General features: G+C 34.5%; 1 protein-coding gene across 1 annotated transcript in view; it reads left to right on the top strand.

The window, feature by feature from the left end:
- TMEM168 (transmembrane protein 168) overlaps nt 1-19,385 on the top strand; it is a 64,385-nt gene extending 45,000 nt beyond the window's left edge. The window contains exons 3-5 of the mRNA XM_059933585.1: nt 5,705-5,847; nt 8,111-8,385; nt 17,375-19,385. Of these exons, the coding sequence (XP_059789568.1) occupies nt 5,705-5,847; nt 8,111-8,385; nt 17,375-17,922 (966 nt within the window). The 3' untranslated portion in view covers nt 17,923-19,385. The remainder of the gene's footprint in view (nt 1-5,704; nt 5,848-8,110; nt 8,386-17,374) is intronic.
- The last annotated feature ends 540 nt before the right edge of the window (nt 19,386-19,925 follow it).

Here is a 19,925-nt window from a genome sequence, read left to right on the forward strand (position 1 = left end):
TAGCGGCGGCCTGTGCCCACCTCTGGAGCCCAGGATGGCGGTAACGACTTGCACACTGTCCCCCCCCCCCCCAACGGAGCTCCTGTGGGCAGTGTCCTGTTGCCTGGGAGCACTCACAGGGAAAGGAGCTCTTAATGGTGGTCCCACCCCTCTCCCCCTGCACCCCCCAACAATGGCGCCTTGCCTCTGTGGCAGGCCCTGGCTTCTTCTGAGTACCCCCTCTGTTGCCACAGTCCAGCCTCTTCAGGCTGTCTCCATGCAGCCAACCCTGGTCCCTTCCCTGGGTCTGACCCCTGAAGCCTGTACTTCTGCAGCTAGCCCCAACCCTCACCAACAGCCGAGTGTCTCAGGTGGGGGAGCACAGGGTGGCAGTGACGACCTTCTGTGCAGGTGACTGTGTGTTTTGCCTTCCGCAAACCTGTTGTTGTGCTCTCCTCCTAGGCTCCAAAGCTCCCCTCCATCCAGGCTGATTTCCCTACCAGTGAGGGGACTCCCCAGGATTCAGGAACCTTTTCTCATTCATAGCTCCCTCCCTGGGGTGCAGGCCCTGTCCCAATTTCTTTCTTTTTCATTTCCCTTTTGTCCTACCCTGTTACGTGGAGGTTTTCTTGCCCTTTGGGAAGTCTGAGGTCTTCTGCCAGTGTTTAGTAGATGTTCTATGTGAATCGTTCCACTTGTAGATGTGTTTTTAATGTTTTTGTGGGGGGAAGGTGAGCTCCCTGTTCTACTCCTTCGCCATGTTGATCACCCCACCAATAATTATATAAATGGCTGACATAATTTGAACGTACAGTCCTCCCTCGGTATCCACAGGGGATTGGTTCCAGTACCCCCTGTGAATACCAAAATTCGCAGTTGCTCAAGTCCCTTATATTTATGGTGTAGTACAGTTGGCCATCCATATCTAAAAGTTCCCTATCCACTTTTATGTGAATAAGTGTTTAATTGATCAAAGCATTTTCTATTATAATGGAGCAACATATGCAATAGAAGGTGTAGAAATTGAAAAGAAAGTAGTGAAATTATCAATATTTGTAGATAAGATGATTACCCGTTAAACCTAAGAGTTAACTGAAAAAGCAGTTGAAGTTTCTGTAGTAATAGTTGTGAGAATGTTCCATCTTTTAAGTTGTAAGCTATGTCAAAAAAGGGTAATTTTGCTCACTGATACAGTTATCATTAACCCAACCAATATACAAACTATGTAAATTCTCTTGGACATACATAAGTTGTATGAGAAGAAATGGTGTTTATAGCAGAAATATATTTTCTAATATGTACATTATGTCCTTTAACGAATTTGCCTCCTGACATTGTATCCTATTAGTGATCCAACCTGGATTAAGTGGTCAAACCTGGATTAAGATATGTAGACTGTTAATAACCCCCAGCATCCTGGAAGAAACAAACATCCTCTTGGAGAAGGTATAATTATTCTAGGTCCGAAATTAATCACAAAATAGTTTTTTTGCATACAGTGTTCAGCTCATAAATATAACCAGATACACACACACACACACACACTCACATGGCATTGAGAGCAAGAAGCAGCAGAACCAACAGACAATAGGCAGACCAAAAAGTCTTGAGATATTGGAATTATCAAACAAAGAAAGCCATCATACTTAGCAAGTTGAAAAAAAGCAAAGATAGTACATAATGGTAGGAAGTTAGAAACTATAAGAAAGTGACAAGGCAGATTTGAAAAAGAACTAGACAAGTTTTAGAATCAGAAAATAAAATACCTGAAATTCATTCAGTGTGCTAGTTTAACAGATTAGACAAATGACAAGTGAGCATTAGTGAACTGGAAAATATAGTTCAGACGAAGCTATGAAAGAAGGAGCTTAAAGAGGAAAAATAGAGAAAATACTATACAGAGAAAAGGATAAGACTCATTGAGGATACAGAGAGATATCATCTGTGTTTTACTGGAGTCCCAGAAAGAAAGGAGGAAATGTAGGCAAAAGAAAATATTTGAAAGGATAGACAGATAGGCCAGTGGAACATAAGAGTATAAAAGTAGATATCAGAATACTTGATTTATGACAAGGATGGCACAATAATGTGGAATGGTTGAGATTTTCAATAATTAGTAATTAGATAATTGGGTGTTCACATAAAAAACTTAATTTGGACTGTTATTATAAAAATAACTACATTTGGATTATAGACCTAAAAGCAAAGTGCAAAACAACAAAGCCTTTAGAGGATAATGTACAATACCTTCTTGACTTTTAGGTGGGTGGAGAAGATTTAACAAGATGCAAAATGACTACATTACACTTAAGAACTTATGTTAAGCAAAAAACAGTATTAACAGAGTCACAGAGAGGGAAAGGTATTTGCAATACAACCAACTAAAGACTTTTTTTTATACATCTTTATTGGAGTATAATTGCTTTACAGTGTTGTGTTAGTTTCTGCTGTACAACAAAGTGAATCAGCTATATGTATACGTATTACCCATATCCCCTCCCTCTGAAGCCTCCCTCCCACACTCCCTATCCCACTTCTCTAGGTCGTCACAAAGCACTGAGCTGATCTCCCTGTGCTATGCGGCTACTTCCCACTAGCTATCTATTTTACATTTGGTAGTGTATATATGTCAGTGCTGCTCTGTCACTACATCCCAGCCTCCCCTTCTCCCGCTGTGTCCTCAAGTCCGTTCTCTATGTCTGCGTCTTTATTCCTGCCCTGACACTAGGTTCATCAGTACCATTTTTCTAGATTCCATATATATATACATTAGCATACAGTATTTGTTTTTCTCTTTCTGACTTACTTCACTCTGTATGACAGACTCTAGGTCCATCCACCTCACTACAAATAACTCAATTTCGTTTCTTTTTATGGCTGAGTAATATTCCATTGTATATATGTGCCATATCTTCTTTATCCGTTCATCTGTCCTTGGACACTTAGGTTGCTTCCATGTCCTGGCTATTATAAATATGCTGCAGTGAACATTGTGGTACATGTCTCTTTTTGAATTATGGTTTTCTCAGGGTATATGCCCAGTAGTGGAATTGCTGGGTCATATGGTAGTTCTATTTTTAGTTTTTTAAGGAACCTCCATACTGTTCTCCATAGTGGCTATATCAACTTACGTTCCTGCCAACAGTGCAGGCAGGTTCCCTTTTCTCCACACCCTCTCCAGCATTTATTGTTTCTAGATTTTTTGATGATGGCCATTCTGACTGGTGTGAGGTGATACCTCATTGTGGTTTTCATTTGCATTTCTCTAATGATTAGTGATGTTGAGCATCTTTTCATGTGTTTGTTGGCAATCTGTATATGTCTTCTTTGGAGAAATGTCTGTTTAGGTCTTGTGCCCATTTTTGGATTGGGTTGTTTTTTCTTTTTTGATATTGAGCTGTATGAGCTGCTTGTATATTTCAGAGATTAATCCTTTCTCAGTTGCTTCGTTTGCAAATATTTTCTCCCATTCTGAGGGTTGTCTTTTCGTCTTGTTTATGTTTTCCTTTGCTGTGCAAAAGCTTTGAAGTTTCATTAGGTCCCATTTGTTTATTTTTGTTTTTATTTCCATTTCTCTAGGAGGTGGGTCAAAAGGATCTTGCTGTGATTTATGTCCTAGAGTGTTCTGCCTGTGTTTTCCCCTAAGAGTTTTATAGTGTCTGGCCTTACATTTAGGTGTTTAATCTATTTTGAGTTTATTTTTGTGTATGATATTAGGAAGTGTTCTAATTTCATTCTTTTATGTGTAGCTGTCTAGTGTTCCCAGTGCCACTTATTGAGAGGCTGTCTTTTCTCCATTGTATATTCTTGCCTCCTTTGTCATAGATTAGGTGACCATAGGTGCATGGGTTTATCTCTGGGCTTTCTATCCTGTTCCATTGAGCTATATTCCTGCTTTTGTGCCAGTACCATACTGTCTTGATTACTGTAGCTTTGTAGTATCATCTGAAGTCAGGGAGGCTGATTCCTCCAGCTCCCTTTTTCTTTCTCAAGATTGCTTTAGTTATTGGGGGTCTTTTGTGTTTCCATACAAATTGTAAAATTTTTTGTTCTAGTTCTGTGAAAAATGCCATTGGTAATTTGATAGGGATTGCATTGAATCTGTAGATTGCTTTTGGGTAGAATAGTCATTTTCACAATGTTGATTCTTCCAATCCAAGAACATGGTATATCTCTCCATCTGTTTGTATCCAACTAAAGACTTTTATCTAAAATATACTGAGAGCAAAGTAAAACTGTAAATCAGTGACAGAAAGGCAGCCCCATGGCAAAATACTTCACCAAAGATGAAACCAAAATGATCAAAGGTATTTAACATAATTAATAATCAGAGAGCTCCATACTTATTCTGGTTTTGTTTATCATAGGAGAAAATTAAAAGGAATCTAAATACAATAAATAGGAAATCAGCTAATTAAAATTTTATAAATATGATAGTAACGTCATTTGGTATTTACAAATGATTTAGAATTACATTAATAGGCTTTAACATATTAAAAAGTTTGCAGAACATTATATATCATTGCACTTTGGTAAGAAACTAAATAAATATTTGTGAATATTTGTATATATTGTATGATGTCTGAACATATTTTAAAAAGTTAGCTGTGTGTGGATGATGGTACTTGGAATTATTCTAATCATAGTTTTACTCATTTGTATTTTCTGTTTCTAAATTGAGCATGTACTGTATTATTTATGTAATTGATAACACAGAATGTACCAAAAATAGGGCATTATATCCATTTTTCCATTATGGGAGTCAACTTCATTTTTTTATTAAAATTCTGATCAAATGAATGACTTATTAGTGTTAGAAAATTGTATTCATGCACATAGACACATAACTGTGTAATATGTGCAGTAGCAACACAAAAAATGTGGGATACTATCTGTATTGTAAAAATATAGGTCAGTACTGGTACTTCATCCTTCCTTTTCCTTTTCATTTAAATGGGTCGTTTAATATTTTGTTTCTTTTAATTGCAAATACTACTTAAATCTTGTCTTCTTTTAATATGTCTCCTGCCTCCCTTTTTCCATTCTGTTTTTAGGCTGCTTAAATGTCTTCAATATATGTCTTATATATATATATATATATATATTTTTTTTTTACAGTTTTGAATTTATAGTCTAGAGCTTTTCAAAGGAAAAGTTTGTTATAAGTTTAATTTAAGAATGGAATTCATTTTGATAGCTTTAAGGAGCTTACAGTTTAAGATTTTCTCTTGATTTCTGGACATTTCACAGGGGAAAGAAAAGCCCTTTCTAAAGTACCTTTTCTGATAAAGTAAATGAGTGTGTTATTTGTAAAATGATTTAGAGCATGTGGGTTTTAACAGGAAAGGATTTGTTTTCTGGCTTTTTCTGTGTCATATCAAGGGTGTGGTTATATTTTTGTTTTGTTTTTTAGTTTGAGTGGGATGTTATTTGACCTCCCATCATAAAAATACAGCACATCATAAAAATACAATGTGCTGTATTTGTTTTGCCATGACTTCCAAGGAGCTTAGAGATAAATTTAGGGTTCATTGCTCATCCATGTATACACTTGTCTCTTTCAACTTATAACGGTTTTTAGGTCATTAATTATCCTTTTTATCCTTTTTGGAAGTAGAGGCCAAAAAATGAATGAATATGCATTTATGTAAATATATATGCATATACACATACATAAGTTCAGTCACACACTCTATGTAAACATGCTGTTTTAAATTTTTTTTAGCCAACAAATGGAATCTTCCTGAGTATGTTTCTAATTGTTTTGCCATTGGAATCTTTGGCTCATGGCCTCTTCCATGAATTGGGTAACTGTTTAGGAGGAACATCTGTTGGATATGCCATTGTGATTCCCACCAACTTCTGCAGGTATGGTAACCTAGTATAATAAGTAATAGCTACTTGACTCAATATTTTGCTAATATTGGTATAAGATGATAGCTCATTTTTTCAAAACTATAATATTCTCAAAATATAATACTCTTGCTTTTTTATTTTCCATTTATCCCAAATGTTTAAAAACCTTTATCTACTCTGAGTAATAATATAATCTTCAGCGTTCAATGAAAATTTTATTTTTGATAAATGTGATTAGCTTATATTTTAGCTAAAAATCATAAAATATGAATGGATTTTCTAAGTAAAGTTCCTACCCTTTCTTTAGAGAGGGATATCTTGTTTAAGAAAATGTGAAACAACATGGTGAAGTATAATAGAATGTACACTGGACCTCAGCATCCTAAATTCTAGTTCTGTGTTATTTTATGCAGATCATAACTTCTCTGGACCTCAGTGTCTTTATCTAAAATGCAAACAATATCATTCTGCCTGTATAGAGAAATGTTATGAAGAGCTAATGAGACTGTAAATGTAAAAACACTACTAGAAAATGTCATACAAATACCACGAATTCAAAAACATTGGCAGTGAAGTTAAATATTTGATTGCAGTTTTATTTGGAAATATTTTTGACCCCAAATGTATGGCAGATCTGTTTCAGTCTGTAAATATTGCCAAATTTTAGTTTTTCTTTTGTAGTTAAGTACCTTTGAAGTAGAAAAAAATAGTTCCTTGCCATTAATGAATTCTGTTGACCAAGCAATCATCATACTTTCCTTGGCCAGGGGTGGGAGAGGGCTTGAAATGAAGTTTTTATCTGATTTCAAATATTTGACATAAAAACACAAAGTAGACTCTTTATAGTCAATATTTTCTCCATGTTAAAGACTTGATATATAAGTTGAAGATTCTCATGAGAAGTAAAAGAAACACGTTTAGAAGGATCACATAAAGTAAGGTGTGACAACTCTGCAGGAAGAATATGTGGAAATAGTAATTTGCACAGTTAGATTTTTATTCTGTTATAATTTTTGATTATTCATTGCTTTATTCTTTTGCTGTTTTGTGGCTGTTAAATGATACAAATATGGGACAAAATGTTTTGTTCTTTTAATGAAAAGTTTTATAGAATTATTAGAATAGTATTGATAATACATGAAGCAAAATATAAAGTTTTCAAAATTCCTACTAGAAATCTCTTTTATGGATAGGAGTTATGATTTTCTTCTCCCTCAATATTGATTTGATCCTGCTAGTTTTAAGACTTGGTTTATTATCTTTACTAAAATGCCATTTTACATTTTACATGTATTCCAGGATCAGGTCTAAGTCTTCAGTTAGTATTCAGTAGTATATAAGGCAGTGGACCTAAATTGTAATAATTTTTTTAAAATAAATTTATTTATTTTATGTATTTATTTTTGGCTGTGTTGGGTCTTCGTTGCTGCACGCTGGCTTTCTCTTGTTGCGGCGAGCAGGGGCTACTCTTTGTGGCGGTGTGCGGGCTTCTCATTGCGGTGGCTTCTCTCATTGCAGAGCGTGGGCTCTAGGTGTGCGGGCTTCAGTAGTTGTGGCTCATAGGCTCTAGAGCGCAGGCTCAGTAGTTGTGGCACACGGGCTTAGTTGCTCTGCAGCATATGGGATCTTCCCAGACCAGGGCTCGAACTCGTGTCCCCTGCACTGGCAGGCGGATTCTTAACCACTGCGCCACCAGGGAAGTCCATAATAATTGTTTTAAAATGTCATTTATTAAAAGGTAAGTTCTATCATTTAGGTACCTTAAGTTAGTAAAACTTGAACACAACTTTATAAAGACTGTCTTTTTCAACACCGAAATTAAATATATAATTTAAAATATCGCTTCCATATTTTGTTTAAATTTTTTTCTCAAGAAAAAAGTACTTTCATTATTGTCCCCACCCAGGTATTCTTGAAACATTTTGGGGGTAGAATTAGTACAGTCTTGCTTTTTAAAGTTTTGTTTAATATCTGTCATTTGGTAAGAAGATATGAATAAAGAATGAAAAGTAGTACTATCTACATTTGGAGATATTCTCCCAGCTTCCAGTTTTATTGATAAGAAATATAATTTTTGGAAACTAGGCATTGATTTTCCAAGCTTAATTCTTAGCACTGTAGTAAATTTAGGAAATATGTTTTTTTAAAAAAAAATTGTGCCATTTAATTAGCCACTTATGATTCTTAGATAATTTATTATAAATGAAGAATAGGAATGTGACATAGAATGAACACTTCATAAACACTAAAATGATCTTTTTATCTCCTTCTTCAGTCCTGATGGTCAGCCAACACTTCTTCCACCAGAACATGTACAGGAGTTAAATTTGAGGTCTACTGGCATGCTCAATGCTATCCAAAGATTTTTTGCATATCACATGATTGAGACCTATGGATGTGACTATTCTACAAGTGGCCTGTCCTTTGATACTCTACATTCCAAACTGAAAGCTTTCCTTGAACTTCGGACTGTGGATGGACCTAGACATGATACGTATGTTTTGTATTACAGTGGGCACACCCATGGTACAGGAGAGTGGGCTCTTGCAGGTAAATCCACCTCTGGCAATTTCACTATTGTAAAAATACGCCTATTCGTGGAAATCTGTCCTTCACACTGAAACATTAAGTTTCCAGATTCTCAGTTTTCCACTTCACAGATTACCAAGTATACATACGACTGTTTTGTTTGCCTTTTCTCTGGCATACTTGTTTAGCATAATTTTAGTAATCTCTAAAGGTTTTGAAAATTATGTTTTGTGTTGATTGGAAGAAAAAAATCTGACTGCTTGATCTGAGACTTATAATTAGTTTCCCTTTAAAGTATTTTCAGAATTATTAAATGTAGTTACATTTTTCAGAAGCTGATTAACTTATTTGACTAATACTTCTAAGTCTTTAAGGTGTTACAGGATGCTGATTTCAATAGTTCTTCACATATGCAGTTTTATTTATGTTAGAAAGCTCACCATAGTTTTAAGCAGCAGGTGATATGATATGGTTGGAGTAGTGCTTAGGTCAGTGCTTGATCCTCATTTGCCCCAACAGTGTTGTTTGAGGCAAGTTACTGTCTGTTTCAGTTCTCTCATCCGTAAATAGAAGGGGTAATATTAAGTCTTCTTGCCAAGGGAGAAATGAGGCTCTGTAAGTCAAAGGCTTTGTTTTATGAATTACTTGCTTAGTGCCTGGAAGAGAGTCTGGCATATAGTAGGAGATCCTTAAGTAATATAGATAGATGGATGAAATCATTGAATGAATCATGAAAAAAGGTAATTTCTTATTTTAGATTAGAAATAGTTCTTTTAGATTTAATTATATCCTACTTTTTTCTATAAAATATTTCAGATGTTTTACACCATGAACACAAACAATAAAATAATTATAAAATATAAGTAGAAAAATATATTCAGAGAAAAGAAAAATATAAACAAAAGTATTATGGAAGGACAGAGGTAGAGTGCCAACACAAGAACTCCAGAAGAAAGGAAATAAACTCAAGGTTAAAGTAGACATGATTTCAAACCATCATGGTCTCACTGATTTCATGCCAGATTGGTTTCCAGGGTTTTATTATAACATTTTTGTAATTTTTTGGTTTTGCAAATAAATATTGAATAACTCAATGGCTGTCTAGAAGGAGTAAAGGCAAACTAATACTTAGCACATTTGAAGCACAGCTAGTATGCTTGGTACTTTATACACATTATTAGATTTAATCTTCACTTGAAATTTCTTGAAGTAAATACTATCACCTCTATAATCTTCATTTTTCAGAGTATGAAATGAAAGCTGAAAGTGGTTACATAACTTATCTATGGTCATGCTACTACTAAGTGATGGAATCATGATTCAAGCCCAGATCTCCCTGACCCCTAAAATCTTCCCCCTATTGCACCATGTTGCTGCCAAAGGTGAAAACCATGAAGATAGAGAAATGGCATGTTCTGGTTCAGTAGATATTTTTGTTAGCATTGTTCACCCATTTTCAAAATACAGTTATATAGAAGCTAGTCAACGTTAAAACTACTTCAGTATAATAGTTTATAAAATCATTTACTTGACCTATACTTTTTAATAACACAATGTGTAAAATAACTTTTTAATCTTTATGGCTATTTCAAGTTCAGGTAAAGTATAGTATTCTGTGTACTTCAGAGCACAAGAGAAAAAGTTCTAGTCTGTTCAAAAATCTTTACAGAAATATATTTCAGACCCAAAAGCAGGGATTGATTATTGAAAGCTACTGCAATGCTTATAGTAATAACCTCTTCCATAAGCAAATGGGGTGAAAAAGGCATAACTTTGGTGGCCATGCATATATCCTTAGTTATTTTTAAGTTTTATAAGAAAGTAATTTAAGAAGCAAGCATGTTATACGTTTCTATGAAGGATTTATTACTTAATGTAAACATTTTCCCAAAAGTTTGCATTTTTCTTAAGTCTTTTAAAATTTATCTCAAGTATTTTTTAAAAGGTGGTTTTGGAAATAAATTCTAGATGTTCAGTTTACTGATTTTTTTTTTTTAGTTTATTTTTTTGTATGGTGTTAGGGAGTGTTCTAATTTCATTCTTTTACATGTAGCTGTCCAGTTTTCCCAGCACCACTTATTGAAGAGGCTGTCTTTTCTCCATTGTATATCCTTGCCTCCTTTGTCATAGATTAGTTGGCCATAGGTGCGTGGGTTAGCTCTGGGCTTTCTGTCCTGTTCCATTGATCTATATTTCTGTTTTTGTGCCAGTACCATATTGTCTTGATTACTGTAGCTTTGCAGTATAGTCTGAAGTCAGGGAGTCTGATTCCTCCAGCTCCGTTTTTTTCCCTCAAGTATGCTTTGGCTATTCAGGGTCTTTTGTGTCTCCATACAAATTTTAAGATTTTCTTGTTCTAGTTCTGTAAAAAAAAAAGCCATTGGTAATTTGATAGGGATTGCATTGAATCTGTAGATTGCTTTGGGCAGTATAGTCATTTTCACAATATTGATTCTTCCAATCCAAGAACATGGTATATCTCTCCATCTATTCATATCATCTTTAATTTCTTCATCAGTGTCTTATAGTTTTCTGCATATAGGTTTTTTGTCTCCCTAGGTAGGTTTATTCCTAGGCATTTTATTCTTTCTGTTGCAATGGTAAATGGGAGTGTTTCCATAATTTCTCTTTCAGATTTTTCATCATTAGTGTATAGGAATGAAAGAGATTTCTGTGCATTAATTTTGTATCCTGCTACTTTACCAAATTCATTGATTAGCTCTAGTAGTTTTCTGGTGGCATCTTTAGGATTCTCTATGTATAGTATCATGTCATCTGCAAACAGTGACAGTTTTACTTCTTCTTTTCCAATTTGGATTCCTTTTATTTCTTTTTCTTCTCTGATTGCCATGGCTAGGACTTCCAAAACTATGTTGAATAGTAGTGGTGAGAGTGGACATCCTTGTCTTGTTCCTGATCTTAGAGGAAATGCTTTCAGTTTTTCACCACTGAGAATCATGTTTGCTGTGGGTTTGTCATATATGGCCTTTATTATGTTGAGGTAGGTTCCCTCTATGCCCACTTTCTGGAGAATTTTTATCATAAATGCGTGTTGAATTTTGTCAAAAGCTTTTTCTGCATCTATTGAGATGATCATATGGTTTTTCTTGTTCAGTTTGTTAATATGGTGTATCACATTGATTGATTTGCATATATTGAAGAATCCTTGCATCCCTGGGATAAATCCCACTTGATCATGGTGTATGATCCTTTTAATGTGTTGTTGCATTCTGTTTGATAGTATTTTGTTGAGGATATTTGCATCTATATTCATCAGTGATATTGGTCTGTAATTTTCTTTTTGTAGTATCCTTGTCTGGTTTTGGTATCAGGGTGATGGTGGCCTCATAGAAGAAGTTTGGGAGTGTTCCTTCCTCTGCAATTTTTTGGAAGTGTCTGAGAAGGATGGGTGTTAGCTCTTCTCTAAATGTGTGATAGAATTCACCTGTGAAGCCATCTGGTCCTGGACTTTTGTTTGTTGGAAGATTTTTAATCACAGTTTCAATTTCATTACTTGTGATTGGTCTGTTCATATTTTCTATTTCTTCCTGGTTCAGTCTTGGAAGGTTATACCTTTCTAAGAATTTGTCCATTTCTTCCAGGTTGTCCATTTTATTGGCATAGAGTTGCTTGTAGTAGTCTCTTAGGATGCTTTGTATTTCTGCGGTGTCTGTTGTCACTTCTCCTTTTTCATTTCTAATTTTATTGAATTGAGTCTTCTCCCTCTTTTTCTTGATGAGTCTGGCTAATGGTTTATCAAGTTTGTTTATCTTCTCAAAGAACCAGCTTTTAGTTTTATTGATCTTTGCTACTGTTTTCTTTGTTTCTATTATTTCCTTTATTTCTGCTCTGATCTTTATGGTTTCTTTCCTTCTGCTAACTTTGGGTTTTGTTTGTTCTTCTTTCTCTAGTTCCTTTTGGTATAAGGTTAGATTGTTTATTTGAGATTTTTCTTGTTTCTTTAGGTAGGCTTGTATAGCTATAAACTTCCCTCTTAGAACTGTTTTTGCTGCATCCTAAAGGTTTTGGATCATCGTGTTGTCATTGTCATTTGTCTCTAGGTATTTTTTTATTTCCTCTTTGATTTCTTCAGTGATCTCTTGGTTATTTAGTAACATATTTTTTAGCCTCCAAGTGTTTGTGTTTTTTACATTTTTTCCCTGTAATTTATTTCTAATCTCATAGCATTGTGGTCAGATAAGATGCTTGATATGATTTCAATTTTCTTAACTTTACTGAGGCTTGATTTGTTACCCAAGATGTGCTCTATACTGGAGAATGTTCTGTGCGCACTTGAGAAGAAAGTGTAATCTGCTGTTTTTGGATGGAATGTCCTATAAATACCAATTAAATCTATCTGGTCTATTGTGTCATTTAAAGCTTGTGTTTCCTTATTAATTTTCTGTTTGGATGATCTGTTTATTGGTGTTAAGTGAGGTGTTAAAGTCCCCCACTATTATTGTGTTACTGTTGATTTCCTCTTTTATAGCTGTTAGCAGTTGCTTTATGTATTGAGGTGCTCCTATGTTGGGTGTGTAAATATTTACAATTGTTATTTCTTCTTCTTGGATTGATCCCTTGATCATTACATAGTGTCCTTCCTTGTCTCTTGTAACATTCTTTATTTTAAAGTCTATTTTATCTGATATGAGTATAGCTACTCCAGCTTTCTTTTGATTTCCATTTGCATGGAATATCTTTTTCCATCCCCTCACTTTCAGTCTGTATGTGTCCCTAGGTCTGAAGTGGGTCTCTTGTAGACAGCATATATATGGGTCTTGTTTTTGTATCCATTCAGCCAGTCTGTGTCTTTTGTTTGGAGCATCTAATCCATTTACATTTAAGATAATTATTGATATGTATGTTCCTATGACCATTTTCTTAATTGTTTTGGGTTTGTTTTTGTAGGTCTTTTCCTTCTCTTGTGTTTCCCACCTAGAGAAGTTCCTTTAGCATTTGTTGTAAAGCTGGTTTGGTGCTGCTGAATTCTCTTAGCTTTTGCTTGTCTGTAAAGCTATTGATTTCTCCATCAAATCTGAATGAGATCCTTGCTGGGTAGAGTCATCTTGGTTGTACATTCTTCCCTTTCATCACTTTAAGTATATCATGCCACTCCCTTCTGGCTTGTAGAGTTTCTGCTGAGAAATCAGCTGTTAACCTTATGGGAGTTCCCTTGTATGTTGTCATTTTTCCCTTGCTGCTTTCAATGATTTTTCTTTGTCTTTAATTTTTGCCAATTTGCTTACTATGTGTCTCAGCGTGTTTCTCCTTGGGTTTATCCTGTATGGGACTCTCTGCGCTTCCTGGACTTCGGTGGCTATTTCCTTTCCCATGTTAGGGAAGTTTTTGACTATCATCTCTTCAAATATTTTCTCGGGTCCTTTCTCTCTTCTCCTTCTGGGACCCCTATAATGCGAATGTTGTTGTGTTTAGTGTTGCCCCAGAGGTCTCTTAGGCTGTCTTCATTTCTTTTCATTCTTTTTTCTTTATTCTGTTCCACAACAGTAAATTCCACCATTCTGTCTTCCAGGTCACTTATATGTTCTTCTGCCTCAGTTATTTTGCTATTGATTCCTTCTAGTGTATTTTTCATTTCAGTTATTGTATTGTTCATCTCTGTTCATTTGTTCTTTAATTGTGCTAGATCTTTGTTAAACATTTCTTGCATCTTCTCGATCTTTGCCTCCATTCTTTTTCCGAGGTCCTGGATCATCTTCATTGTCATTATTCTGAATTCTTTTTCTGGAAGGTTGCCTATCTCCACTTCATTTAGTTGTTTTTCTGGGGTTTTATCTTGTTCCTTCATCTGGTACATAGCCCTCTGCCTTTTCATCTTGTCTGTCTTTCTGTGAATGTTGGTTTTGTACCACAGGCTGCAGGATTGTAGTTCTTCTTGCTTTTCAGTTTACTGATATTTATATTAGCTTTTTCATTTCTTAGGAAATGTAATAGACACCAAGATAAATAGCATAAAAGTGTTCTTAAATTTTCATTCACTATGAATTAGGAATAATTTATGAAGACAAACTAAAGTAGGGTTATATTTTGGGTAAATGTCTAGCAGTTACATTCTGCAATGTTATCTTATCTTTATAATATTTTTTAAAGTATGTCAATAAGTTAACCATTATAGAATTCTTCTATTAGCCCAGAAGATCTATTCCTGTATGTGTAACTTTCTTTGTGAGAGTCTTTGTTGTAAAAGAAGTAGGGAAAAAAATGGAGAAAGCATAGCTTGACAGGCCTTCCCTTTCCCAAGAAGGCTAGGTTTTGTCCCATAATAATTCAGCAACTGTATACTCCCCCACAGCCTGAGGCACCCGGCCCAGTGGATGAGTCCTCTTTTCAGTCAGTTCCTGCTCCTGGCCTGCCTGAAACAACCCTCAAAGGTTGTTTCTATCTCAGAAGTAGTATTGAACACCCCTGCTCTGAAGAAAATGCTTTAATTCATTCCAAGCCAAGTGACAAAGAACTCTAAGCACTGAGGTTTATTAATAAGTATTTTTCTAAAAACCTCTAAATAGGAAACATCACGACTGGATTTTACTTGAGCAAGTTAAGAGTAGGTCCAGAAATCACTGTGAGAAAGAGAATCTGTATGTGCCCTTTATCCCATACCTTTACTCATAGTACTTTGTAGAGTATGTAATCTTCTTACATTTATGGGGCTTCATAATGTAGAACCTGATATTTTTGCCTCTTTGTTTGAGGGTAAAAAACAATTATGGTAATGAGAAGAGAGACAGAAATGCATAAAAAATGTAGATAACCTATAAAGCAGTTTATCGCAGGTAAACAAAGTCTTTAAAAAGCAGTCTCAATTACTTGAACTGTTGGCTTGAATTAGATTACTTGAATCAGATGGCTGTTATCTGAGATAAATGTAAATATTTTGCATCTGGGCCAAAAGCCAAATGCAACATAGAAACTGTTCATAGGAGAAAGCAGAGCAAAACAAAACAAGAGGAGAGAAATAGTATAAAGGGCTTTAATACTGCTTTAAATTTCTTGCTGATATCTAAAGAGTGTGTTTATAAGAGAATTAGTGTAGAGTGTGCTGAAGAATATTTATTGAAATAGTTGTAGAAGGCAAGTTAGAACGATGATACAGGCAAGTTAGAAAAATGATGTTTTGTGGCAGATGGAATTTGTATAATAACTCTTGTAATCTGTGTTGTCCTGTCATCTCCAGAGAAGTTTAATAAAACTGGCCATAAAGAAAAGTGAGCTTGATCATATTTAAAAAGATATCTCCTGGAGGTCTTTGTGAAGCAATATGTTAGTAATATGTGAAAAATAGTGCCTCTGAGATAATAGGTATGAGTGTAAGAGCAGTTCATGAAACAAATTTTTCGTTGTCACAGTCTAAGATACAGCAGGCTGATGAATAAAAGAATATTAATTATTCATAAAAAATGTTATATACCCTGACTTTATAGGTCATATTATTAATAGAATCCAAATTCTAAAGGATTCTCTATCTCTCCGGTATTGTCATTTTGATAGTTTAGCAAAGAGCATGGTTGCTCTTGGTAAAAATACATATTCTGAAGTTAGGTTGTTGGAACTTGTATTAGTAAATTGTAGCATGTTAAAACTTTTTTCTAATTATAAAAGCAACATATATTCAACATACAAATTTTGGAACATATAAAAAAGTATAATAAACACCACCTGAAATCCAAATACCTGGAAATAACTACTGCTGTTATTTTTGTAGATACACTTCTGTGTCATGCTTTTTCTAATATCATAGATATTTTTGTCATTAAAATTTCTTCATAAATATCATTTATTATAAAACTCTTCTTATAAGGTTATACCATAATTTATATCCCTTCCCCCAGTAGTTTCAGATTTTACACTATCTTAGATAACAGTGGGAAGATGATCTTTATATGTAATTTTTTGTCTGCATTTCTGCCCTTTCCTTAGGGTAAATTCCTAGAATTGGAATGACTGGATTAGTATACCATTTGAGACAGAGCCAGGACTAGGGTGAGGTGAGAATGGCAGTTGCTTGGGGCACAGAATTTAAGAGGGTGCTAAAAATTAAATGATGGAGATAACATTTTAATGCAATATATTTAAAAATCAAAAGTAATGCAAAAAAAACCCATCCATAATGAACCACATGTAAAGACTAGCTATAAGACAGATTTCTAAGTCAGAAATATATTTACTTTAGACCTTTCTGGTATATGTTTTTTTAATCCTTTGTTGTTGTTCAGGTATAAAACTGATTTAAAAATAAACCCATTCCAAACTCATTCTTGTTACTGGTAGGAAGAGTGTTTTTCATCTTGTAGGTACCTACATATGAGGATAAGTTAATTTATCAGAAGTGTAGAATGGGGTGAGCCAACTTTCTCTGTAAGGACCAGATATTTTTGGCTTGGTAGGCCATAAAGTCCCTGTTGCAACTACTTAGCTCTACCATTGTAGTATAAAAGCAGCCATAGACAGAATATAAATAAATGAATGTTATAGAAATATGAAATTTAAATTTCCTATAATTTTTACATGTCACAGATTTCTGCTTTTTAAAAAAATTTTTTTTACCATTTTAAAAATATAAAATCAGTTCTTAGCTCTCAGGCTATGCAAAACAAGTGGCAGGCTGGATTTGACCACGAGCCATAATTTGCTGCCCCTGATATAGAATATTTGCTTTGCTGTATAATTTTAATTTTTTTCACTAAATTTAACTTTATAAAATAATTTTCTTATTTTATCATAGCATATCCCTTTAATGTGAATAACAGGATGATTGGGGGGTTGGGAGTGTTCTTTTTTTTTTTTTTTTTGGTTTGATTTTTTACCTGAAGCTGAAAGTCTGTTTTTTGTTTTTAAAAATTCTTCTGAAAAAGATACTTTGAAATAAAGGCTCCCTCTTTTTTTTTTTCTTACATATTTTAAGAACTTAAAGAAAATACATTTAAGACAAAAGAGTATTCTTAGTAAGACACTTCAGAAATTCTTGCTCTACTGAACTTTCTGTTGTTCACAGGTGGAGACATACTACGCCTTGACACACTTTTAGAATGGTGGCGAGAAAAGAACGGTTCCTTCTGTTCCCGACTTATTATCATATTAGACAGTGAGAATTCAACCCCCTGGGTGAAAGAAGTGAGAAAAATCAATGACCAGTATATTGCAGTGCAAGGAGCAGAGATGACAAAAACAATAGATATTGAAGAAGCTGACCCACCACAGCTGGGTGACTTTACAAAAGACTGGGTAGAATATAACTGCAACTCCACTAATAACATCTGCTGGACCGAAAAGGGACGCACAGTGAAAGCAGTGTATGGCGTGTCAAAACGGTGGAGTGACTACACTCTGCATTTGCCAACAGGAAGCGATGTGGCCAAGCACTGGATGTTGTACTTTCCTCGCATTACATATCCACTAGTGCATTTGGCAAATTGGTTGTGTGGTCTGAACCTTTTTTGGATCTGCAAAACTTGTTTTAGGTGCTTGAAAAGATTAAAAATGAGTTGGTTTCTTCCTACTGTGCTGGACACAGGACAAGGCTTCAAACTTGTGAAATCTTAATTTGGACCCCAAAGTGGAATATTATTGAGAGTTCATTTTACCAGTTATCACTAACTTGCCATTTTTTTGCATATTGTATTTTTATTTGTAAAAAATATCTTGCTACTTCTGTAGCTGTTCTCATTTTGTCTTTTCTCCAGTAATTATGGTATATGTAAGGTGTTGGGAATAAGCATTATTTTATACTAAAAATATGTAGGGAGTCACAAATGTTCACTTTGTAAATGTATAAGAGATGTTAAAAATAATAACAATGCACTTTGAGGAATGTTTGCATATGCCTCTGATTAGAAAGAAGACACTCGTCTCTGCTCTGCAGTGGCCAATGAAGAATTACTAATGCCTTATTTTCTAGGCATAGATTAAAGAATGTAAACCAGACAATTTGTTTACTATTGTAAGAAAACTACCAATTTGCTTACAGAAGATTATTTTTTGTGAACAGTAGGTTTGAGTCCAAGGCCATTTGAAGAATTACAAGCTCTCTCTTAGAAAAGGGAAAAGGAAGAAGTCTGCTTAAAATGAATGCAAAATTTGCTTGTAGACCATCACGTTTAGTTACTTGGCTATGACCTGTTATCCGTATCACAGAGAAGCCCAAATCACTGTTTAGGTCAAGACATTCTTCATATAGGTAACTGTAAGAAGCTAGAGCCTACAAATTGCTCCTTCATGCATTGTTGGGGGCCTCTGAAAGCACTGGCAGTTTTAAGAGTCTTTCTCAGGGTAACAATGTTTTCTTAATGAACAATGTTTTCAGCTACAAATTCCTTCCAAATAAATTGTCTTCCCTTTCAAAAAGTAATCTTAAGAAATTTAGCCATTTGTCATTGATTTAGGCTATTTTCAGTACTGAGAAATGATTTTGAGCTCTATAGAGTTAATGCTCTGTCATGAAAACTATTTTTCAGATCCCCGTTAGTGGTAACATTTTTTTCTACTGAAGGTCAAAGGATTGGAAACAGGTCATTTTTCTTCTTGTATACATGTAATGTGTTATGTAAAAAAGTATTCATATTGGCAATTTTACTTAAGCATAATGGTGTGGTTGTAATTTTTAAAACTTAATTCAGTGTTTTCTCGGATTAAAGCAGGCATGGATCAGGGTATCTCCTAAGAGGTAATTTGCCTCCTATTCCCTTCCAATAATCCTTACATTCTAAGTTTTCATCTCTGAGAAATAACAAGAAGGGAATATAATTAAATTGGGGGATAATCTAATCTTTGTTGTTTAAATGGTGTGACGTCCCACCATTAAAGCCATTTTTTCCAGCCTCAGAGAGAGGAAATAATGCCTCTACCATCTTCTACCTGGTGACTTGAAGTTTTAGTTAGGAAGAAGTCACTTAGCGTCAGGGAACTTGTATACCACTATCTATGCAGCGTTGTTATAGAGTCTGATTATTTCTGTGTTTTGAGTATGATTTTCCTAATGCTCTGAATAAAATTTTGTCAAAAATTAATTTTTCACATAATGTGCAAATAACAGTTATTGAATATTTTAGTGTATTAAGAGAGATAGTCATAAAAAATGTCCAAGTATTAGAGTTCATGGTTAGTAGCAGGTTGATTTAAAATTTTCCAATATTTGGTTACATATTTATATAAACATCATCCAAATGAAATAGTAGTGTTTCATTACTATTCAGAAATAGTGTAGCAGACAAGCCAAGTGTTAAAATTATGAGCTTACAGCTACAAAACACAGTTTAATTAACGTTAAGTAAAATCATCTTTTAAATCCTGAGCCAGTATTAAGCCAATTAGCTTTAACTAAAGCGTATCTCTTTACTCTGAGAAAGCCAAATATAAAAGTATATCCTGCATTCTTTATAAAGTGATACTAAGATTTTACTAAAAATCACATTCAAAAGGTAGCAGACATTTTTACAGCCACAAAGCTAATATTTTGATAAATATTTTCTATAAAGTACAACCGAAAAAGGTCTGGGCTAAAAATGTGACTTGAGCCTATTTATTAAGTTTGATGAATTCTCCTACCC

This window comes from Balaenoptera ricei, chromosome 9 (assembly GCF_028023285.1).
Source record: "Balaenoptera ricei isolate mBalRic1 chromosome 9, mBalRic1.hap2, whole genome shotgun sequence".
NCBI lineage: Eukaryota > Metazoa > Chordata > Mammalia > Artiodactyla > Balaenopteridae > Balaenoptera > Balaenoptera ricei.